Here is a 16,012-nt window from a genome sequence, read left to right as displayed (position 1 = left end):
ATTTGTGCTTCTTTTAGCACGGAATTTGCATCTAAGATTATAAAATATACTTTTAGCAGTCGATCTTCTGCATCATAATTCCTCGGTGTAACAAATGAGACATAGAGAGTTTACTAGCAAAAAATGTCAAGACTCAATACTTTTCGTTCTTATTACTTGCAAGACACTTCATACAAAAAAAAAAAAAAAAAAAAAAATAGTTTTTGTTTTCTTTTTACTGGCTTCCAACAAAAGCACCAACCTGAAATAGTTATTGCAAGTAAAGTATTACCTCATTGTTTATCGATACATCTTCGGAATATTTCCCAACTCGTGTGAATTTAGATGAGCTTTTTTGAGCCCCAGCTTTGTTTTTCCTTAGTACTGTTTTTGATTCCATTATGTAATAGGATCTAAAGCCCAAGGCAGGGAGACGCTCCGCAAGAAAAACAAGGTCTGAAGTGGCTGTACTGTTTCTCCCGGGAATAAACCTGACACCAGGACCAAGGGGAACGATCTGAGAAAGAACCTCTTCGCCTAAAAGAGAGGGGCAATTAAACGACTCTTATTTTCTTTCTAAACAGCCAAATCATTAAGTAGTTGTTTCTAGACTAAAGAGCTAGTGATATGTCAAAGAAACTTAATTGGACTGTGCTGTGCCGAGTGCAGCCAAACCAAAAAAAAAAAAAAAAATGAAGCAAAAACGCTAGTTATAAGAATGTCAAGAACAAAAAAGGGAAGGGAGGGGTTAGCAGAGCCTTTTTTAGTAGTCTTTAGCACTGGATATGACCTTCCTTAGTATGACAGCGTCATCTATGTTTGTGCTAGTGTTTATGTTCCTTGTGAAGTATGATTTTATGATAACTGTACAGCTTTAACTTTCACCGAGAGGAAAAGATAGTTATCTAATTGAATTCACTATTATTAAATCTGTCCATTCATCCAGCCATAATTATGATATTACTGATATCGCCTTCCCTTAGAGAAGGATCAAAACTTAGTGGAAAAATAGGAATATTTACCTAATTTCGCATGTTTTCTATGTATTATTCAATAAAAAATACGAATTCAAAAATGTACTTCAGTAAATGGAAAACTCAGTAATGGTATCAAAATTGTCGGCTTATGCTGGAACACCAGAAAAAAAAACATACCCAAAACTTGCGGAGGGAACATAAATTTTAAAAGCTAGATTTATACACAACACCCATACAGAGGTAACTTAGAATATGGTACCTGAGATATTTTCCTCCTTGGTGCGTTTTATGATAAGATTTAAAAGAAAAACAAGTTTTTGAAACTTAAAGTAAGGAGCAACATTGAAAGTTAAAACGAGCAGGAATTATTGCGTATACTAGAGAGGTTGCCCCTCCTAAATACCTCGTTCTTAGCGGTAATTTCTTTTTTTTATTATTTAAAAAATACTTCTTATTGTTCTAAATACCCGCCCCTTGTTTTTCAAGAGTCGTTCTTGAGGAACTGCGATAAAAAAAGTCAACATTTAGCGTAAAGAGCGAGGTAATTAGGAAGGGGCAACCCCCTTCATATACGTAATAATTTTGTTCGTTTTAAGTTTTAATACTGATCATTATTTTCAGTTGAAAAAAACTGTTTCCTGTTTAATCTTAACATAAAAAACACGAAAAAAGAATTATGTCAAATGTAGACTATCTAGGGTTTATTCTTTTCGACATTTAAATTTAAAAAAGTAGAGAGTGGCTGTTTGTTTTCTATGAATAAGATTATGGATAAGAAAATTTTAATTTGAAGTCTTTTCTTCTTTTTTTTAAGTTTATCTTCTTTAACTGTGTCAAAATATTGAAATATTAGGCTTCTGTTTACAAAGAAAAGTTCCTTTTTAGTTCTATTAAATAAAAAAAGCAAGTTTTTTTAACTGGAAGTAAGGAGCGACATTAAAACTTAAAACGCACAGAAATTACTTCGTATATGAAAGAGGCTGCTACCTCATCAACGCCCCGTTCTTTACGCTAAAGTTTGACTCTTTCTCTCAGTTCTTCTTTTTAAAACAGTAAAAAATTTTAGCGTAAAGAGCGGGGCGTTGATGAGGTAGCAGCCTCTTTCATATACGAAGTAATGTCTGTGCGTTTTAAGTTTTAATGTCGCTCCTTACTTCCAGTTAAAAAAACTTGTTTTTTTTATTTAATTTCTGAACGTTTTTGAATCAATGCAGGTTTTGATTTTGGCTCTCCGCAGAGGAATAATCGAAACGAAATTTGCATTTTTTTTTTTTTTTTGCTAAATAGCTTTCTCTTAATTTTGATCGAATGATTTTGAGAAAAAAAGAGCGGGGGACGAAGCCTAGTTGCCCTCTGATTTTTTGGTTAATTAAAAAAGCAACTAGAACTTTTAATTTCTTACGAATATTTTTATTGGTGAAAGATTTACGTAACTTATAAATTAGCTTACGTAAAGAACTTTTGTATTCTCATGTTTTTATTACATATATGAGGGGATTCGCCCCATCGTCAGTACCTCGCTCTTTACACTAAAGCGTAAATTTTATCCCAATTCATTAAGAATGACCCCTGAATCACAAAAGCCGTAGAATAAATAGTTGAAATTACTAAAATACTTTAGCGTAAAGAGCGAGGTATTAGAAGGAGGTGAGCCCCTCATATGGGTAATAATTTCTGTTTGTTTTAAGTTTTATTGCTGTTCCTTACTTCCAGCTGAAAAAGCTTTTTCACATTTATTTTTTAATTGTTTTTTTTTTAATAATGCTAGTAAATCCTGCTCTCCCTTCATGGAAATTTTCTTCTCCCATGACAAATTCTCGATGGAAAGTTCCCCCAGCATATCCCTCTCTTCTCAACCCCTCCCCCCAACCAAAAAATGTATACTTCCCAATAACCATTACTATATGTAAGCACAGGTCAAAGTTTGGAACTTGTTGCCCCTCCCACGGGGCCTGTGGGGGAGTAATTCATCCCCAAAGACATAGTTATACGGTTTTTCGACTACACTGAATAAAATGGCTATCTCAGAATTTTGATCCGTTGACTTTGGGAAAATAATTAGCGTGGGAGGGGGCCTAGGTGCCCTCCAATTTTTTTTGTCACTTAAAAAGGGAACTAGAACTTTTCATTTCCGTTAGAATGAGCCCTCTTGCAACACTCTAGGACAACTGGGTCGATACGATCACCCCTGGGAAAAAAAAACAAATAAACAAATAAACACGCATCCGTGATCTGCCTTGTGGCAAAAAATGCAAAATTCCACATTTTTGTAGATAGGAGCTCGAAACTTCTACAGTAGGGTTCTCTGATACGCTGAATCTGATGGTGTGATTTTCGTTAAGATTCCATGACGTTTAGGGGGTGTTTCTCCCTATTTTCTAAAATAACGCAAATTTTCTCAGGCTCGTAACTTTTGATGAGTAAGACTAAACTTAATGAAACTTATATACTTAAAACCAGCATTAAAATGCGATTCTTTTGATGTAGCTATTGGTATCAAAATTCCATTTTTTAGAGTTTTGGTTACTATTGAGCCGGGTCGCTCCTTACTACAGTTCGTTACCACGAACTGTTTGATATGTTACTAGTAGCAGTTGCTATTTGATAGGGCTCGAAGGTGATCATTTATTTCAGTTTGATACTTATCAGTTAAAGTCTTACAGTTTGATAAGTGGTGATTGGTATTTATCCTTTGCTTTCCGATGACATATTAATAGTTTCGTTATATTATTTCAGTTTGATTCTGGTCAGTTACAGCATTTCAATTTGATGGGTGGGGATTGATATTTATCCTTTGTTTTCTGATGACATGTTAATGGTTTCGTTATTTTTACTAAATGACATGATTGTCCAAGGTGTTTTGATTATAAATTTGTCAAAAACAAATTGATATACACGGAAAGGAGCTTTCTGATCATTCCTTTTTCCCTTGTATAGTTCCAAAAACAAATTAATATTTCAAATTCAGAGCTATTTAATTTCCAGAAGGTCATAGGAGCCTAGAAATACCAAAGAAACTTGTTTGTCTTGCATGAAGTTAATCAAGTTAATAAGTAATGCAAAATTAGAGAAAGAATTTTCATATCCGTCTCTCTGACAATAAACTGAGGAAACCTTGCGATTTTAGTTGAAACCCATTGGAGTAGGCAAGGGTTAATAGATGACATTTGGAAAACATTTTCGGTGTGGAGATTTCGTAATAAAGGCGAGAATACAGTATTACCCTACAAGAAACACAAAATTCGCAAGTTTTTTTTTTCAGTTTATCTTCCTCTCTTATTTCCTTTAAATTGGAAAATAGTTGTCACAAAATTAAGTTTGATAGTTAAATGTATGCGCAAAACAGCAAACCTCTGAGACATGGTTGTTTCCCTTCCCTTCTAAAAATAAGTTTTTTCCCTGTTAAATGGAAAAATACAATACAATTTTTAAAATTAAAGCTTTTGTGGAATAATTTAAAACTATTCAAGGACCTGTTCTTATATCAACACCCACGATTTTAGTTTTAAGAATTTTGATTCTGGGGTAGTAGGAAAAAACAGTTACTTTATATTTTGGAGCCTTTGCAGTTGAAAATATGGTTTTAATTTCTATTTTATCTTAATGTTGTTTTTTTTCTCGAAACCATTTACCTTTAACCTTCTTGTTCTAGAAGTAAACAATGAATATACAGCATAAGGAAACAAAAATTAGCAAATAAACCCATGTATAATTACATGAAGTTGACTTTTCAACCGCATTAAGGCTAAACATTTTCTCGTTAGTGTCATATAAACAGTGTGTTTTAATTTTTATTTATCAGTTGCTAAAGTATTTTCTTTGACTTAAAATTATTTTTCCAAGAATATCTTCTAGAAAATAGTATCCTTGCTATAGATCCAATAATTAAAAGCTTCTAAGTTTGAAATTAAAAGTCTCTTGTATGTTTTGGAGAAATAGAGGTTCAATTCATGCAAGAAATACTAACTTTCCATGAGGCAAATCTAATTTTCTAATTTTAGGGTCTTTCACGGAATTTGACTGTAAAAAGTCAATGCCAATATCCAAAACTTCATTTAAAAGCAAATCGAGAATTAATTTCAAGAAATATCCTGATCTAAAAAGTCAGACCTGAATAAAAAGGTCAGAAAACATATATAAAAAAGGTATATATTTAAAGAATTAATAAACTAATCTATAGAACGCTCAAAAACAGAAATTTAGAAAATTGTTTTCTCCTCATTATATGTCCTACCTACATTTCATGTGTGCCATATCTTGATCATTTTTAGTATTCTCTTGTTTTAAATTCCACAGGGCCAAGACGTGTGTACGGTCCTGGTCCATCCCCTCTCAAAATTTACACTATTTCACTATTATTTCTACAATTTCAATTGTATATCTTACAATCTATTAATTCATACATTTTCAAACTTGATCCCTCTCACCCCCTTAAAATCGCCTTTGCGCGGCCCTGACAGAACTTGTCACTAAAGTACCAATACAAAGCATGATAAACAGGTACTTATATGATATATCGAGCACACTCAAAAAGTCTTATCTGTGTAAAACCGGTTTTTCTGTCTGCTTTCGGAGATAACTAGCTTAGACATAGTGAGATAAAATACTATGTAGGCATGTTTTAATTAAATATTTAATATATAGAGTTGGTATTTCGGTTAGGTATTTAATATAATGCGTTCTGGTTGGCCTGCTTTCCATAATTATTGGTTGTAGCTTCCATAATTTTGTTGCTAAAGTATTATATTTTCACAAGATTTTGGTATATTTCATATACGGTAAGGACGATAAACGTAACTTCACTTCTTGAGTATGGTTGATATATCATACTAGTACCAATAAACCTTCATATTTTCACCCGGAATGTTGAAGTCTGATTGATATTCGTTATATATATATATATATATATATATATATATATATATATATATATATATATATATATATATTCACGAGGATAGAACTCAACTGATTAAAATTAATTTGGCTATGTGATCAAAGGCTTTGAAGAGAATAGTGCAAGTTCTGTTGGCAATACCTACAAACTGGGGAGTTGCTGATAGCTATATTCCCCTTGATTGTAAATCAAAGTTCTTACCAAAGGGGTCAATGGAAGACTCTGTGGAAATCACTTGGGAGAGAGTACCAGAAATCAGCGAGTCTTAAAGCTGAATTCAAAAGTAATCAGTTTTGAAATATTCTTTTGGTTGCCAAATGAAAGACTTATGATTTTCTTGAAAATTTTACCTCCTAGGCAGCACTGGAGAACGATTTGTTCAAAGCTGGTTTTGACACAACGACGATGAAGAGACCTGATTCAATATCCCCAAACGATGGGTCACCCAAAAGAATATTTACAGAATTAATTTCTGTATGGATTGTTAATGTATTTCCACGGAGGAAGGTATATTTTATGACGGAAGAACAGACCAAGAAAGTTGTTTTTATTGTTTGGATATTTATTGTAGTATACATTATTTTAATCATTTATCTTTCACTACCCAAGGTTAAAGAAAGTAGTAGAAAATGTTAATTTGATGTAGGTGATATTAAAGCTAAAGTGAATTTAAGTTGAATGGTTTTTATATCACCGAGTGGAGAGTAGGTGAAAGTAATAAAAAAGAACCTAGTAAGGCTTTATTTAAAACTACTCTCACTCTGTTAGAGAGAACAAAAATATCCCAGTGTAACTTTTTTTTCTGCTGAAAGAAGGCATACGTGAAACATCTAGACCTATGAGCTTCTTATACTAACTATACTCCTCTTTTTACTTAGGAGAAGCTCTAGAAAACTAACAAAATAGAATTCAGGTGAAAAATAAACTCCACAACCATAACCAGATGTCACTTCATATTCTACTTTTTGGCGATGTAAAAACTCCCGCAAATAAAAGTTAAGCCAATCATTCCTAAATTCATTTTCTTAGAAGTGAAATCTAGAAAAATTCTCTTTTGTGAACCCTTATTTGAATGAAAGAGAAATTTCATCCTTCATAACAAACATAGTTAACATCGCTAGAATTACCCATTTATTACAATGCAACCAATATTAACTTCACATAGCTTTAGTTTGGTCGTTTATTCATGCCACAATGATGAGTTACTGCTAAAACGCACCGAAGTGTTCACGAAGAGAACTAATGCATTGTTTTCTCCTGATTCATATTCATGCTGATGAATTTCCAGCAGGTATGTGCTTCCAACAAATCAAAACTTCGTGATTAGATTTTGGCTGGATATCTTCCATTCATAAGGGGAGACCAAAGCTCTGGAGGAATGCAATAGATAACCGAATTACAAAAGCAATGAATACAAAAAGGATTCACAGAAACCCATTATAAGGCAAAGCTTAGAAAACGATTCGTATTTCTAAGGGTTACGTTTATAAGGGCTTCTATGCTTAAACAGAATGGATTGTAAACCCTAGAATTTTTCTTTCAAAGGTAAAAACGAATTTCTTAAAAGATAGTGGAACAAATTAAATAAGGAACCAATAGAAAAACAGTGAAGAAGATATTGCTTTTGGCCGAAAATGCTTCAAATCTTACAAAATATTGGTCATTTCTTCGAATCGATCCTACGGGAAAACCATGGGAGCTACCCCTGTGAAAATGTCTAAAAGCACAAGCCTCATTTGGGACTTATTGAAAATTAAACTTATTGATGAAAATTTAGGGTTTACGTTTTAAAAGTTTCAACACCATTAAAATTCTAAGCTTTTGACGTAAACAGATTTAAAATGAATTTCTTAAAAGATAGTGTAACAGTTTAAATAAGGAACCAAATGAACAGCAGTGACGAAGGTATAGCTTTTGGCAAAAAACTCTTCAAATTTACAAAACTTCGTCATTTTTTCGAATCAATTTAACGGGAAAACCATGGGAGCTGTCGCTGTGAAAATCTCTTAAAGCACAAGCGCCATTTGTGAGTTATTGAAAAATGAACGTATTGATGAAAATTGAGGGTTTACATTTTAAAAGTTTCAATACCATTAAAATTCTAAGCTTTTGACGTAAACCGATTTAAAATGAATTTGTTAAGAGATAGTGTAACCGTTTAAATAAGGAACCAAAAGAAAAACAGTGACGAAGTTATAGCTTTTGGCCGAAAATTCTTCAAATTTTGAGAAATTTTTGTCATTTCTTCGAATCGATCCTATGGGAAAACCAGGGAAGCTGCCCCTGTGAAAATCTCTAAAAGCACAAGCCTCATTTGGGACTTATTGAAAAACGATGCCTTTATGAAAAATCGAATGTTTACATTTTAAAGTTTTAATATCATTGAAATAGTAAGCTTTTGACTTCAATTGATTTAAAAGAAGAATACATCAAAAAGAATTCCCTTTTAAAATAGTAAAACTAATTTCATCACAAATATTTTGATCCTAGAATTTACCTGTTGTTTTCTGTAAACTTGATTAGTATTTTGAGTTTGTATTCATTGTCGGTTAAAAACCATTTGCTAAAAATATATAGTGTTTCAGTTTATTTCTGTGTGATTTACTGAAAGCTAAACTGACTGCTTTGCGAATTAAATTTAAACGATTTTTTCATAAGAGATTAATAATGACAGTAAAAGATAAAACAAACAGAGACTATCTTGTATAAGAGGAAATCTGCCCCCTCGACCCCCGCCCGCTCTTAGCGCTAAATATTTTTAGTTCTTTACTGACAACATTTAAACTTTTAATGTCCCTCTTTACTTTCATTGAAAAAAATTCTTTCCTTCTGTAGAATTTTATTTCTGACTGTTTTCAATGCCATATCAAATTATTCTAAATATAAGGAGGACTACCACATCCTAAAACTTTTATAGTTTAATAAATATAAAACATTAATATGAACAAAAAATAAAACATTATAGTTTAAATTTGTCTGTCTAAAACTACACATGAAGAATAGCAAGATCCAGTCCCTGTAACAAAACTTTCTTAACCGTGTTATCCAATTCGTACCAAATATGTCCGAAAAATTTCCTTTTATTTATATTCACCGTTCTGGTTCTAGAACGCAAGAATATACCGAACCTCGTATATACCGAACACCGTTGATCCTGGAGGTAGGGCTCGACGAGGTCTTGTGGATAAGGATGCTAGTGACTTTAACCATCTTCCACTTTCAAAAACAATTTCAATTAGTGGCTATTCGACGGGCGGAAGAGAGTCTAAACGAAGCTATCACCTATCAGAGAAATTGCAAATAAATTTGGTAGGCTCTTTCCCTGCAGCAACCCTAGCATTTCTAATATCGGTGTTGAAAGTTTTCTCTGTCTGCTGCAGTTGATTGTAGCCTATACTCTACCGATAAAGTGGGGATACATATTTGGTATCCTTGTCTTATTGTATGAAACCGGTCTTCAAGAAGTGGTTTCGCCAGAATCGCTATAGCGCTCTCGACGTCCTCAAGTTTAAGTACGAATGAAAAAATTGCGTAAATAGGCGCAAGATTAAGAAGCACCAAATCTTGTTGTAATATTTTTTCAGTTAAATGGATGTCTTATTTCTATTCTGTTTCTGCTAAGCTGAACCATAAAGTCCACTCTTTTTTAAACAACTAGTAAACAATTCGCTCCATCAGAAGCTCGTTCAGGCTAATTTTATTCCTGTTGTGATGGTGATGTAATTAGAAAGCTGAAGTTCAGCTCGATAGATATTAATGGTGTTCCAGCAGAATATTTGGATATGGATCCAAAGGAGCTTTTGTACCATTTTCAGTTTATTTTTCAGATTTATGTCACGTCATCAGTCTCCAATAGCTTTTTTGTGGGTCAGATTTTTCAATTCTAAAACGTACAAAGGACCCACAATAAAGCAATTTATAGAAGCCAATGATCGTGACTTGCGCTTTTGGTTAGGTACTTGACCAAATAGTAGAGGTAACTTATAAGAGTGAAAACTGGCGTTAGAGTCGGTAAAACAAACATCAACACCATTTAGTGTTTGGCAACACTTGGCACTTTTTCAAGCTTTGTAATCGTTTCCTGTCAGGAACTGGGATCAGACACATATCACTATACTAGTTTTAATTAAGTTAATTATTCTTATTATTACACTAAAAAGTACCAAGTGTCTCCAAACGCTAGATGGCGTTGATAGTTTTTTTGTTTGTTTTTTGTTGATACTAGCACCAGTTCCCGCTCCTTGTGCTTGACTATATTCTGTTGCAGTCACAGACTAGTGTGGCTACAATGGTAAAAATGAGCTTTGTTTTCACAGCAAGATTGTTATTGCTGATGTTACCGACCCTCGGCCAACATCTTAAAAGACTTACCGATATGAATATAAATATGAGGTCCATCCTGGTACTTTGGGTCTGTCAAATGTATTTGACAGTCTTGTACAAACGGTTAAAATCATAACTATTTCAAAAGAAAATAAGTTGTTAATATTGTTTTTAGGTTCCAATTATTATGGTCTCTGTTTTAAAGTAAGGTGAATTTTTATTTCATTTTTTGAATAATAGTCCCTTAGAATTTTGCTTCCTAATAGAAATAACTTCTTTTGCAGAAAATAGGTGTAGCAATTGAACTCATTTCTTATAACAAAATAAATTTGATATTGCAATAATTCCGAAAGTTTCCATTAAGAGGCGTTGTCGCTAGTCTTGGGAGAAGGGAGCTCAGTTGGAGGAGTAACACACCCTCTTTACGCACCCAATTAAACAGTAGAGTCCTAAGGAGTAATGGAGTCCAAGGTTTAGGTATCAGGTTTGGGTTTCAGACATACAATAGTAATGGGTAATTAAAAATTTTAAATTTGGTATGATTCTATGATTATTTTATTGTGCCTTTTTTCAATTTTCTAGAAACAAGTTGTTTCGTCAGTCAAGAGATTTTGTTAAAAAAAAAATCCATCCAAAAGAAACTATCCATAGAATTAGATTAAACTATCTTTTTATTTTGTTCTATATACTCGCCAACTGTTTTCAGTAACAAAAAAGCTCAACTCTAGCCAACCTAGGCAAATCTTTATAAATTAATATTGTCTCAAAATACTGGAATCATGTTCAGAAGTTTGTTTAAAGATGTTTACAAACACTGATATTCTTCAGGTTCTAATGGTTCCAATTCATACGAACTATTTCCAAAATGTATATTATTTTCATATTTTATTAGGAATAAGTAAATTTTGTCAAATAGAAAAGTTTTCTAAGATTTACGCGTCGTTAAATTTTCGAGCCCGCCCGTTACATCCCTAATATTTAAAAGAGGCAATTTGGCAACTTTTAATATGCATCCATTTCTATTACCTTGCCCATTTAGTTGATCAAGCCACAACTAGTGAACCAGCAACGGTTTTCTACCTTACTAACTACAATATGTTAGTGATTGGATCAGTATTTCTGGACCTTTTTGCACACAACATAAATAAGCTTTAGTATTTTTTAAATAAGTATTTAGTATTTTTTAATTTAGTATTTTTTAAATTTTAATTTTCATAAATAAGCTTTAGTATTCTTTTTAAATATCTCTTGAAGTAAATTACATGTCTAAAGACCTTCACAATTTACATCATATCTCTTACCACGGGTTCCACCAGTTTTCTCCAAAGAAGAAAAAAGGCTATACAAACAATCTTGGGAAGGAGGGGGCAGCTGTTCGTTTATTTGTTGCCCGGTTAACCATTTAGAGTAAATTATTATTAAATTTATTCTGTATGTAAATACAAAAAGTAGATTAATCTTCACTATGCGGCTATTTAGCCCTTAATGCTAAGTTTCTTTGAAATGTCGTTCCATGATTGGATTTCTCAAACGCCCTTGATGAATTCAGACTAAGAGAGGCTTTGTATGGAATTTGACTTTAAATATAATGTGCAGAAGGAATTTGCTTTAGACATTCCATTTCCTTTTCCTATGAAATGAAGAAATAATTTTCCTTTTTGTCACGGCCCTGAGGATTATCCTGGAAACCTGCTCTGGTTTTCACCAATTAGTCACTAATATATTCGGTAGATTTCATCCCAAGATTCTTTACAAGATTATGACGGAAGCTATCCCCAGGGAACCAAAAAACGAGTGATGGAAAAGGATGTGCTTTCTAGCAGAAATTTATCCTTTTACTTTCAACAAAAAGGAGTCAATGAAATTGAATTCTAGATTCTTTTTATTGCCCATTTTTCTAGCCACTAATGTGTTCAATGTGATGGATATTTGCGAATTTTTGTAGGGTTGTCGTGATGATGCCGACGGAGGACTATTTGGTGTCAAAATCAAGGGAAGACAGTTTGAAAGTAATCTTTCATTTTACATTCCAAATATTTTCGCGGTAAAAGTGGAGCTACCTCTAAATGCGCATTGCAAGCCTAGTCCGAAGGATTTTCTCTAACTAGGGGGAAGACAAGAGACAAATTCTTGTCCCGCCTCTTTCGTTTTCTTTTTTTCAAAAATTTATTTTAGAATATTTGTAAATTTGCTAGAATAGCTCAAATTAATAGATCTGAAATATCTGGGAGAGCCATTTTGTCAGATTTAGAGGCTTAAGTCAACACCTAGGAAAGTGTACTGAAAAACAGCAGTGTTCGACACAGCATGTCAATATGAAACTGTTTCCGAAACAAATTGTATCCAAAATCTTCCTTCCTTTAAGTGTTGGCCCGGTACAGCTATATATGAAATATGTACAATAGAATAAAAACGTTGTTATGTTCTTATTTATTCTTACAACAGTTGGAGGGTGACTAGGACCTGCCCCTACCCTGACTCATCCTTGGGGACCATCTTGGCAAAAAACAACATTGTGTCTAAATTTAAGGTAGTGAATTTATCTAGAAACATCTTAATATAAAAAAAATACGTCCATAAAAATAGTGCAATCTTTGCAGGCTCTATGGCAAGGGTCCACAATTATGAAGAATTCCGGAAGGATTCATCAGTAAATCTTCAAAGAAAGGTAAGTTTATTGTATATTGTTGAAATCAGGATGAAATGGACATTTGATCAAGTGTATTTTGAATTTTGGAAAATAAATTTTGGTGAAACAAACCCAGCTTATGCAAATGACTAATTTCATATTATTGAAGTTTATCAGTGAATTGCAGTAGGAAGGTGAGAATATTATATCTGGCTTAGGAGAAACAAATTCATTGTGTAACGTTCAGTATTTTAACAGCGAGAGCAGGTATGGTCAGTATAGTTGACATAATCTATGCCTTAATTCCCCTAGAACTACGATCAAGAAACCTATTCGAATTGAACCAATGGTCATGTAATATACGGGGGAAGAGTCTTTCAAATATATTGTGAGTTCTAGTGTCTTTTTCATAATTTGGACGTAACGGGGGAAGGGGTAACAAGAACTCTTGCTTGGTTTCTTAACCCGGGGTCCCACGGCGACAGAACAAGAATTGGTACTGAAAGTAAGAAAAAGTTGCTCCAATGATAAGGAATGAAATATACCAAATTATTATTAAGGAATCAAATCCTTGAAAACTCCCAATATAATATTGCATATGAAAAGACAATAAAAAAAATCTTCTTTCAAATCGGAGTAAAGTGTAACATCAAAAAACAAAAGGGCAGGAAAAATACAGAGCATGAGGGCTACCATCCTTTAAAGCCCGCTCTTTGCGCCGAAGTCTGAATTTTTTTCACCAATACCTCAGGAAAAAAATGCTTTATAATGTGACAGAATGTTTTCCCTTTTTGGCTTAAAATATCTCGATAACGGAAGTATTTGTCTATTCAGTAAAATAAAACCTTTGCTAGCATCGATTAGCTATGTTTTTTGCATTCTAAAATGCTCTCAACTAAGCACTATTTTAACTTTACTGTAAAAAGTAGGAGACTGATGAGATGGTAGACCCCCTAATTTACAATATAGTTTCTATTACGTTTTAACTTTAATTTCACTTTAATTTTGAACTTTACTTTGAAAAAAAAAACTTGTAACTTTGAAAAAGTGACATAAATTTGAAAAAAGTGGTCATAAAATCAGATTTTTAAAAGCTAAAAATGAGAAAAATACCATAACCTGGCACCAATACATGGTGTATCACAATCCCAAGCTTAAGTAGTCTCATGCTTAGTAAATTCTATCAATATTTATTGAGTAGGAAAATGAGATCATTTACTAAAGTGATGAAAAGAGGGGATTTTCAAACTTGTTTTCCTTAAGGTATTATTTTGGAAATAATAAGACCAAAGAACAAAACAAGGTTAAAGTGACAATTTTCGTTGTGTTCTTTGGTTATCAGTAACGTGAAAAGATTTTATTTTTTTAATTCAGAAAAAGGTTTTCTCAACAAAAATTATCTAAGCCCAGTCTTCAAAGTATGCATCTAACTACAACAGTTTTAACAGAAGTAGTAATTCACTGGGTCAAAAGACCCATGGACCTTCTCAGATTTCCAAGAAACACACGAAATCCTTACAATAAGGCCGTTTAAACTAAAAATACAATCAAACAATTCGTGATAACGAACTGTAATAAGGAGCGACCCAGCTCAATAGTAACCGAAACTCTAAAAAATGAAATTTTGATACTAATAGTTACATCGCAAGAATTGCATTTTTATGTTGATTTAGCGTATCAGAGAACCCTACTGTAGAGGTTTCAAACTCCTATCTACAAAAAATATGGGATTTTGTATTTTTTGCCAGAAGACAGGTCACGGATGCGTGTTTTTTTTCAGGGGTGATCGTATCGACCCAGTGGTCCTAGAATGCCACGATAGGGCTCATTTTAACGGAAATTAAAAGTTCTAGTGCCCTTTTTGAGTGACCAAAAATTGGAGGGCACCTAGGCCCCCTCCCCCGTCCTTTTTTCTAAAGTCACCGGATCAAAATTTTCAGATAGCCATTATGTTCAGCATAGTCGAAAAAACCTAATATTTATGTCTTTCGGGACAACTTATTACCCCACAGTCCCCAGAGGAGGGGCTGCAAGTTACAAACTTTGACCATTGTTTAGGGGGACTTTTTCGCGTTGATGGGGTGGGTAGGTCGGGGGTTACGTGGTAGGATCTTTTTATGGAGAAATTTATCATGAGGGAAGAAAATTTCTAAGCAGGGGCCGCAGGATTTTCTAGCATTTAAAAAAACAATGAGAAAATAATATAATAAAAAGTTTTTCCAGTTTGAAGTATGGAGCAGCACTAAAACCTAAAATGAATAGAAATTATTACGTATACAAGGGGGTTTGTCTCCTCCACAGTACCTCGCTCTTAACGCTAAAGTATTTTTAGTAATTTCAACTATTTATTCTACAGCCTTTGTGATTCAGGGGTCATTCTTAAAGAATTGGGACAAAATTCAAGCTTTAATGTAATAAAGCTTGGTAAAAAGTTTGTTGCCTTGAAGAAATTTCGAGTTTTTAGCCTTTCTTTGAGATATTAGTAGAATTTTACAGCACTTATTTTGAAACTTTAGTAAATAGAGAAAAAAAATGGTGTTTTTTTTTCAATTAAAAAATCATATTCTTGTACACCTAGATCTCTTCTTTCGATTGATATAATGTTACGCCGGAATCCTCAACCCAATAACTGGCAAAAAAAAATCCTGAATCGTCACACTTAGTTATAGTCTAAATTTGGTGTTTTTGGCCTATATCTCAGAAACAATCCAACGGTGAACATGCACCCTATGATATTCGTTTTCAGCATGCTCGAATACTCTAGGATCCGTCCTCAGCATTTTTGTACCTTCCAGCCTGGGTGGGTGCACGATATAGAATCTGGCACCCTGACTATAACGAGCGAGGTAATGACGAGAGGGCGAACCCCCTCATAAACGTAATAAAAAATATACAAATATAGAGGTTCGTTAGGTTATTTAACTCGTAAGTTACGTATATTTATTACTAATTTCGTATTATTTTCATTTGTATGTGTATTGGGGTTGTAAGCCCCAACAAGCTTTGTTTCGGGCCATTTGCTTGTTTTGTTTTATTTATTTACATTAATAAACCCATCTTATTTTTTTCTCTCTCTCTATAAAAAAACGAAAACTTTCGTAAAAAACAAAAGTTCTAGCTGCCTTTCTAAGTAAACAAAAATTTGAGGGCAACTAGGCCTCCTCCCCCACCCCCTTTTTATCAAAATCGTCCGATCAAAACTATGAG

At 33.3% G+C, this 16,012-nt stretch overlaps 1 protein-coding gene across 7 annotated transcripts in view; it reads right to left on the bottom strand.

Annotated features, from left to right (window-relative positions):
* LOC136032192 (lysosomal alpha-mannosidase-like) overlaps window positions 1-16,012 on the bottom strand; it is a 459,508-nt gene that overhangs the window by 126,671 nt on the left and 316,825 nt on the right. For all 7 annotated transcript variants that reach the window (XM_065712394.1, XM_065712397.1, XM_065712399.1 and 4 more), the window contains one exon: window positions 272-516. In XM_065712394.1, the coding sequence (XP_065568466.1) occupies window positions 272-516 (245 nt within the window). The remainder of the gene's footprint in view (window positions 1-271; window positions 517-16,012) is intronic.

The sequence above is a fragment of the Artemia franciscana genome, chromosome 10 (assembly GCF_032884065.1).
Source record: "Artemia franciscana chromosome 10, ASM3288406v1, whole genome shotgun sequence".
NCBI lineage: Eukaryota > Metazoa > Arthropoda > Branchiopoda > Anostraca > Artemiidae > Artemia > Artemia franciscana.
Note: the sequence above shows the minus strand (reverse complement) of the source record. Positions and strands in the feature narration are given on the sequence as shown.